Source organism: Vigna angularis, chromosome 1, assembly GCF_016808095.1.
Source record: "Vigna angularis cultivar LongXiaoDou No.4 chromosome 1, ASM1680809v1, whole genome shotgun sequence".
Classification (NCBI taxonomy): Eukaryota; Viridiplantae; Streptophyta; class Magnoliopsida; order Fabales; family Fabaceae; genus Vigna; species Vigna angularis.
This window is the reverse complement of record NC_068970.1, coordinates 34365738-34373768: the sequence shown is the minus strand read 5'-3', so window position 1 is coordinate 34373768 and position 8031 is coordinate 34365738. Positions and strand designations below refer to the sequence as shown.

At 35.3% G+C, this 8031-nt stretch overlaps 1 protein-coding gene across 1 annotated transcript; it reads left to right on the top strand.

The window, feature by feature from the left end:
* Positions 1 to 2829: 2829 nt before the first annotated feature.
* On the top strand, positions 2830 to 7681 carry LOC108321469 (uncharacterized). Its single transcript, XM_017553231.2, has 7 exons — positions 2830 to 3371; positions 4261 to 4401; positions 4503 to 4868; positions 5045 to 5287; positions 5817 to 5909; positions 6710 to 6910; positions 7002 to 7681. The coding sequence occupies exons 1-7, from the start codon at positions 3060 to 3062 to the stop codon at positions 7212 to 7214; spliced, it is 1569 nt and encodes a 522-aa protein (XP_017408720.1). The 5' UTR covers positions 2830 to 3059; the 3' UTR covers positions 7215 to 7681.
* The last annotated feature ends 350 nt before the right edge of the window (positions 7682 to 8031 follow it).

Genomic DNA, 8031 nt, shown 5'->3' with positions numbered 1-8031 from the left:
AAAACCTTGTAATGACGACATCCCTAAAATTGTCTGCTAACATTCTTTGCAATTCTGGCCATTTGGTTACAATAATATCACCACTGTCGCAAATAAAGATTATCACACCTCCCCTCCAACCATCATCATGTGAGGAATGAGAAATTCCTTTGCCCCATGTACTGGAACAAGAAAAACAACCTTGGGAAGAAGTCATACCTCTTTCGCCACAAAGACTTTGCTCAATTGAGGGAAAAACTTCCAAGAACCCTAACCCTCTTCATATACGAACCCTAACCGTCATTTCCTCTTACATAATAAGTTAAGGTTTTAACATTTCCACGTCAATTGATCTAATGTTGCCATATAATGAAAAACTGGACAAGTTATTCACTATTGGATAAGATCGACATTACATCATTAGCGTTTTAATTGTCGTCGACAAAAAAGATCAAATTGAACAATTTTTACAAAACATTCTAAACAACTAAAAAATAAGACGACCACTTTGAACAAAACTGTCAAACTAGAGGACCAAAGTTAATATTCATTATTTTCTAATTGATATCATTAGATTACATAGTAAAAAAATAATTCTCATTTGATGTCTTTTATGTTGTATTCACATGAGGTGATTTTCTTGTTCACAAAGAATAACGACGACAGATTTGTAAGCCTTGTGATGTTCCCTTCAACAGATATGCGAGGAAGAGAGAGCAAAGAATTGTGAAATGCATTACTTTTTTCTAACCTGTGAAAGTGCTCATATTTGGAGGGAATTTTTTCAAAATGTCATTTTCAACCATTGTCATTTCCGAATTGACCAAGCCAAATCCAACGTAATACTTGTAATCAATTCCAAATTTTATGTATTCGATTCCATTGTATTTTGTACTTTGAAGAAAACGTGGAATCGATTCCAAATGTTGAAACAAACGATTTCAACTTGGTCCACCTAGAACCACCCCTCTCCACCACCCACCAGCCTCAACATTCCCTTGCGCCTCATTGTCGTGAAAACTCTTCTCCACCTTTTCAGCATCACGTTCCATGTTACCTTACCTCCTCCTCTCCCTCCTTCAAAACCATATTGTCGTCACACCCTACACCAAAGCGAAACACCCCACTGCCACCATGCATAATGTCTCACCAACTCCCACGTCGGAAGCCACGACACCATTGTGGGTGGAAACAGAGATGGCAAAGGCAAGGTCCTCGAGCGACCAGCTTTAGGGGCTTCTAGTTGTGGTGTGCGGCAGCCGCGTGACCCATGATAAAAAGACGAAAGGCACCACAGAGGAAAGGGTGGCCAGAGAGGAGAACCTGTTAAAATGATGGTGTGTCGTTTTGAGGTTTTTGGCGCATTGTTTGGAAGCAGTTAAAACAATATGATGGAGGAGACAGGTGGAGAAAGATTGTTGTTTGTATGGCTATGAAGTGCCAAATAAGATTAGATGGAGGAAGGAGAACCTGACTTTGTTATGTTTCCTGCCTATGTGTTTTTACCAACATTCTCAACACATTTTTTACTTTATTAGGTGTGAATTACATTAAAGAAGCAATAAAGAAAATAATAAGTTTTATTTTATATTTTAAATGCCTTCAAATGTTATTGTTAATTAATATTTCATTTATTAGAATTAAGTGAATATTAATTAAAGAAATAAAATATATAATAACTAATTACATGATTTTAATTTTACTTAATTAAATATCCATTAATAGCAATAATTAAATATCACATAATTATTTACTTTATTTAAATACAATTTTATTTTATTTTTAAAATTAATTTTTAATTTTTTTCTTCCTTATAATATTTTTTACAAATAATTATATTATTAATAAATATCCCTTTATCTTATTTTTTCACTAAGATATTTTTGGTAATTTTTTAATCTATTAAAACATTTTTTTTATTTGTCACATTAGTTAAATCTTATCCAAATCTTCATAAACTTTACTTTCAAATCCACACTCATTCACCTTCAAATCCTTAAAAAAACAACACTCAATTTACTTTTAAATCTTCTCAAATTCATCACTTATTTTCTCTGAAATTCATCCTCCAAATAAACACACTCTTAGAATTTTTTGAACTAGTTTTGGTGAATTAATTTTCGGTAAATGCAAACTAGTTCTTTTAATTTGACGTGTACAGTGATTATTTTTTATTTTTTAAAACGTGGAAGAAATAATTTTTGGATTGATATTGTTATAGATGATGATTATTGAAATACTTAATCCAGATAAAAAAAATTAAAACAAAATAAACTTAGATTATTTCATCTAACAAAAATATCTGAAAAATTAATAATTTGAAATAAAAATTTTAAATTTCTAAAAGGTTATAAAAATTATCGATGGCAAATTAATAAGATAGTTCTTGTTATTATCCTTTAAATTAAAAGGTGGTGCACAGGGTTTACACGCTAAAAATCTTAACGGCATCTTATTTGCAAAGTATGTGTAAGTTGAGTTTAAACATTTATAAGCTGACTATGCAATTTATCTTGTATTTTGTAATTTATTCTATTTTTGGAAAGTTTAGTAAAATTAACTAAACAAACAAATAAATGAAAGAATCCCTGCAATAAAGGGTAGGTTAGTAAAAATCCTCACTTAAAAAGAATCTAGTTGTAACTGAACTAAGGTTAAAAAAGAAAAAAATCTGATATACTTTTCTGATTTTGTTCTTTTCCAAACTTTAAGTCAATATTGGCATTTATGTATGTGGTGGATCCTTAGATTCCCCGCCAGCACGGCACATCGAATTACGGAGTGAGGCGTGGGTGGCCTACAGCTCCGTTATTTAACTGAGAAATTCCGTTTTGATTTTCACGACAGGGTGGAATACGGGTCTGCACTGAACCCTAATTGAACTGCCACGCCCTGTTTGTCCACGTGTCCCAATGGGTCCCACCTTCAAATAGTGTACAACGATGATGATAATGATGATAACCAAAAATTCTCTCTTTTAACCTCACCTGATTCGGAACCCCCAAAAGCCCTAACATGAAATCCGTGGAATAATTCCCAAAAATCAATCAATCACTCGCATCTCGGAATCTCTTTCTTCGATGCCTTCCTCTGATCATCGCCGCCTGCGACACGCGGTGGTGGCATGGATGTTAATAGCGTTGTTGGGCTGCGAAGTGGGAGAGGCTTTGAAGGTGCCGTTTAGAGTCAACGACGTGCTTCCCGTGCTGCCACGCCAGATTTCGTGGCCAGTTCTGAACAACCTCCACAGTGCCGTTGACTTGCTCCCTTATTTCGTTGGCTCCCTCACTCCCTCCAATGCCTCCATCAAGTGGAAAGGGGCTTGCTTTTATGACAACACCGCCAAGATTGAACTCTCCCCCGCTTCTCAGGGTGCTGTTCTTTACGTCAAGGTATCTATCCTAACTTTCAATCATTATCCGCTTTCTGCTTTTATCTATCGTTTTGAATAACCTTTTTCTGTATTTTTTTTTTATTTAATCGCTAACTCGGCCAAATATGTTTCTTTTTCGTTGTTCAGAATTGTATCTATTTGTTTGTGTATCTGCCACTGCTGGTAACTGCGTCGGCAGTTTTTACTGATACAATATCTATCTCATTTTTTAATTAGTGGTTATACGTTATTTATTCCAGAATTTGTTGACATTAGAAGTTCAACTTTGAGTGCAATGAATTACTAAACTTGGTTTTTAAGCTTTGAGCTTTTTGCCCTGATAGATTAGTGTTTTGGGTTGGATTATTTTTTTGTGCTTAATTTCCTAACAATTGGTGTTTTGGTTGACAGTGAAAGTCTGTCCTTTGAGGTTCTCCCATTTAGTGGTCTAGTCTTTTAGGTTGAATTCCGCCTTGTAAAGTCTTGGTAGAGGTTTAGTGATTTCTTAATAAGGGAAAAATTTTGTAATTTTTAATCAACTTTATTTGGTCAATAAGAAAAATGTGTTAAACAGAGTTAAACAGATGGATGTATTGCTAGCAGTTTTTGTGTGTCAATTCAACAATGCATTGTTGCTGGCTGGAAATTTTTTATCTATTCGTCTGATATGTCTACTCTTGCTTGACGATAATATGGCTTTAAGTTTCCTTTGGTGATGAATAGTTGTTATTATTTTCAGTCAATAGTAAAATGGCTTGTAATTTTTCTGTATCAATTCAATGTAAAGCTGTTGTTTGGATTTTTTTAATTGGAAATTTTGAACCTGTGTCATCTGTTATGTCTTCCCAAGCGTGATGATAGTATGACCTGTAAGTTTCCTTTAGTTAAAAGTAGTTGTTATTTTACAGACAGAGGCTGCACATAGCTGGACCTGCATGGATCTGTATGTTTTTGCAACCCCTTACAGGATTACGTGGGACTACTACTTCTCTTCACGGGAACATACGTTGAAGTTTGATTCCTGGGAAGAGCCTGCAGAATTGGAATATGTAATGTTGATTTTAGTTTTGTTGTTATTAGCTCTCAATGCTGTTCGAGTGTATAGCTGTAAACCTGTATCAAAGTTCTTATATCTTGCTGAATCAAACAGGTGAAGCAGCATGGGGTTTCTGTGTTTCTCATGCCATCTGGGATGCTGGGAACACTGCTTTCTCTGATTGACGTTTTGCCTTTGTTCTCGAACACTGGTTGGGGTCAGAATGCCAACCTAGAGTTCCTGAAGAAGCACATGGGAGCTACATTTGAGAAACGCAGCCAGCCTTGGCGTGCATATATAGACCCTTCTGATGTTCATTCTGGAGACTTCTTAGCGGTGTCAAAGATCCGGGGTAGGTGGGGAGGTTTTGAGACGTTAGAAAAGTGGGTGACTGGTTCATTTGCCGGTCATACTGCAGTTTGCTTGAAGGATGAATTGGGGAATTTATGGGTTGGTGAATCAGGGCATGAGAATGAAAAGGTATCAAAGTGATTAAACTTCTAAAAATCTCATTCTTTTAGTTTCAACATTATTCATTGGAGACTATAATGCCTGTTGAGCGGGAAGTTTGTACTTGTTGTCATGGTTTTTGGGTGTGGTGACTTAGCTATGATCTATTTTAATTGATCACAGCATCATAATGTGTCTCTGTGCAGGGTGAAGAAATAATAGTCGCAATTCCTTGGGAAGAATGGTGGGAATTGGCTCTTAAAGATAATTCCAATCCACAGATAGCCTTGCTTCCCCTACATCCAGAAATACGTGCAAAATTTAACAACACTGCTGCATGGGAGTATGCCCGGAGCATGTCTGGCAAGCCTTATGGTTATCACAATATGATATTCAGTTGGATTGACACTGTAGCAGACAACTATCCTCCTCCTCTCGATGCTCACTTGGTAGTAAACTTTTTCCTTGTTACTTATTGGATTAATGTATACTATTTAGAAGTATACATAAAACCATCTATTGTGTTAACGACATGCTGTTTTTCTAGTATAAATTGTATAACTTATGAAGTGAGTTAATTTTGAACGTTTGCAAAAAGATAATTTAAACCTTAAAATGAGAAGCGGCCTAGGGGAGAATAGTTAGTGCTTATGGCTTTAGAGAGCAGCATACCACTACTGATAAGATGAATGGGATGGAATTATGGACAGACTACTATGCTGGTATCAAAGATTTTGGTAATGTTATACTTAGTGCTTTTGTTGTGATATATGGATGCTTGTTTTTTCTCTAACTAGAGGAAAGATTCTTGCTTAACCAAGCAGTGAATGAGGCAATAAATATCTACTCTACTCTACCCCTGCATTTTTCATAGAAAGGACGCATCAAATTAGCATGCCTTTTTTATTATTATTAAGCTTGTTGGTTCAGATTTGAGTGACAGGAAGTCTAATCCTGAATGGCATTTTCTCCTTGCAGGTAATTTCTGTCATGTCTATGTGGACTAGATTGCAGCCAGCATATTCTGCTAATATGTGGAATGAAGCATTGAATAAGCGGTTAGGGACTGAGGTAAGTCTTGATTCAAAACTTTTCTGCGGGATGAGGAGCATGAATTTGCTCTAAATATATGTAGTCTTTGCTTCTGTTTTTCGCACCTAAATAAGAGAAGAAATTCTTTAGAAGGGGAAAAATAAGGAAGGACAAGTAATCCTCCGAGAAAAAAGAATTGTCCTCAACAATCTGACAGTTATCTGCCAACTAAATGGACCAAATTGTAGTCTTTCTCTAATTTCTTTTACTTTATGGGAACTACCAGAACTTGACCTTTTCTCTAGATTTAGGTTTGGCAATGACTTCAAAGTTTGTTTCTGTTCCTATTCTATATAATCTCAATGGATTCAAGATAGAAATTCTACGTGCCTTTCTAGTTATAGTTCTGTACTTCATTGTGTATATTGAGTACAAGATTATTCTATGATAAGAGATAGTGTCAGGTAAAATAAAAGCTTTTATTACCCGCTTGTAAACAAGGCAGAAACGGTTAGGAAGTACCCCAGCTGACGGATACATGTTATGTGAAATTATATAGAAATATTTAATTGTATGTATTGCTTGTTTCAAAAATTGTCAAGGAGGATTATGTATAGTTTACATTTGAATTTTTATAGGACGCTGATTTGAACAAAGTTCTTGCAGCTGTGTGTTGCTCTTTTACTGAGAATTAAATGATTAAACAGTCGCTCACGGTCAAATTCCATTGAAATATTCATTACATTAACTTATCACAATGGCTTATTTTTCTGAACTATAATCTGTTTGCCCTCTTCGTAAGATATTGGATTGGATGTCTCATTTTTATTTCCATTCAGGGTTTGGATTTGCATGATATTATAGTTGAGACTGAGAAGCGTGGGATACCTTTCGATGAACTACTAACTATTCCTGAACAAGATGAATGGGAATACAGTGATGGGAAGTCAACAACTTGTGTTGCATTTATCCTATCAATGTATAAAGAAGCTGGAGTTTTTGGTCCCATTTCTAGTTCCATTCAAGTAACTGAATTCACAGTAAGTAATGACGTCTCCCTAAATTCTCAAACCTTTAAGAATTATAATCACTTTCCCTAACGCCCTAACGCTTCTGTCGTGTTATTTGCAGATTCGTGATGCATACATGCTCAGAATTTTCGAGGACAACCAAACACGCCTACCAAGATGGTGCAACAATGAGAATGACCAGCTTCCATTCTGCCAGATTCTTGGTGAATATAGGATGGAACTGCCTGGCTACAACACCTTGGATCCATATGCCAACATGAATGAGTACTGTCCATCTCTTCCTCCAATTTATGATAGGCCTTCTCGATGTTAGATCTGTCTTCCATCGTTTCTGTTATCTGGAATTGCCTGTTGAATTTATCTTAAGGCATCAAGTACTTTGGTGTTGTAAAATTGTTTATATAAAACTATTGGACACGGCAGTGTGTATGTATCGACAGCTTGATGGTCAAGTATGAAAAAATATAAAAACACAATACTGATATTCAAGCCTCATGAAGGTAAGCTAACTGCTTGAATAATCACCATCACGATGTACAGAGTTCATATGGTGATTTTCAGTGGTTTGCCCTTTCTAAACTGATCTTCATGAAGGAGAAATCAGTCTATTTAAAACATGACCAAGTAAATCATGGTGATAGTTGGATTGGCTCAAAGTTTGCTATCACGCATTCTTTGATCCACTGCTCAATGATTCTCAGAAATTGTAGTGGCTTCAATGACAATGCTTCAATTACAAACTACTCTTGTAATGCATGTTCCATCGTCTATTTTTTTTTTCGTTCCTTGGTCTAATTAAGGTTTTACTCTTGCTACTTAATAAAGAGAGATGTTATGCTCTAACAACATCTTTCTGGCATATTATTTAAGGTAACAAGAAAAAAAAATGTTATCCTCCACGCAAAATTTTCAGCTAGAAGTAAAGCTGCCGTAAATTATTTTATTAAGATTCTCTCGTGTTAGTGAAAAAAAAGTTATAATACGATATCATCAAAAGGAAGATACAGATTAAACTTAGGTGTTATACAAATAATAATCAGTCTTGTGATAATTTACTGTGCATATCACCATATTCTTAAAGGAGATGTAATCTAAATTCGTCTTCTTTCTATTCTTATTTGGAATGAGGT

Coding starts and splice junctions, on each gene's coding strand:
- LOC108321469 (XM_017553231.2), top strand. CDS start 3,060: ATGCCTTCCTCTGATCATCGCCGCCTGCGACACGCGGTGGTGGCATGG. Junction 4,402..4,502: donor AGCCTGCAGAATTGGAATAT/GTAATGTTGATT, acceptor TGAATCAAACAG/GTGAAGCAGCATGGGGTTTC. Junction 4,869..5,044: donor CAGGGCATGAGAATGAAAAG/GTATCAAAGTGA, acceptor GTCTCTGTGCAG/GGTGAAGAAATAATAGTCGC.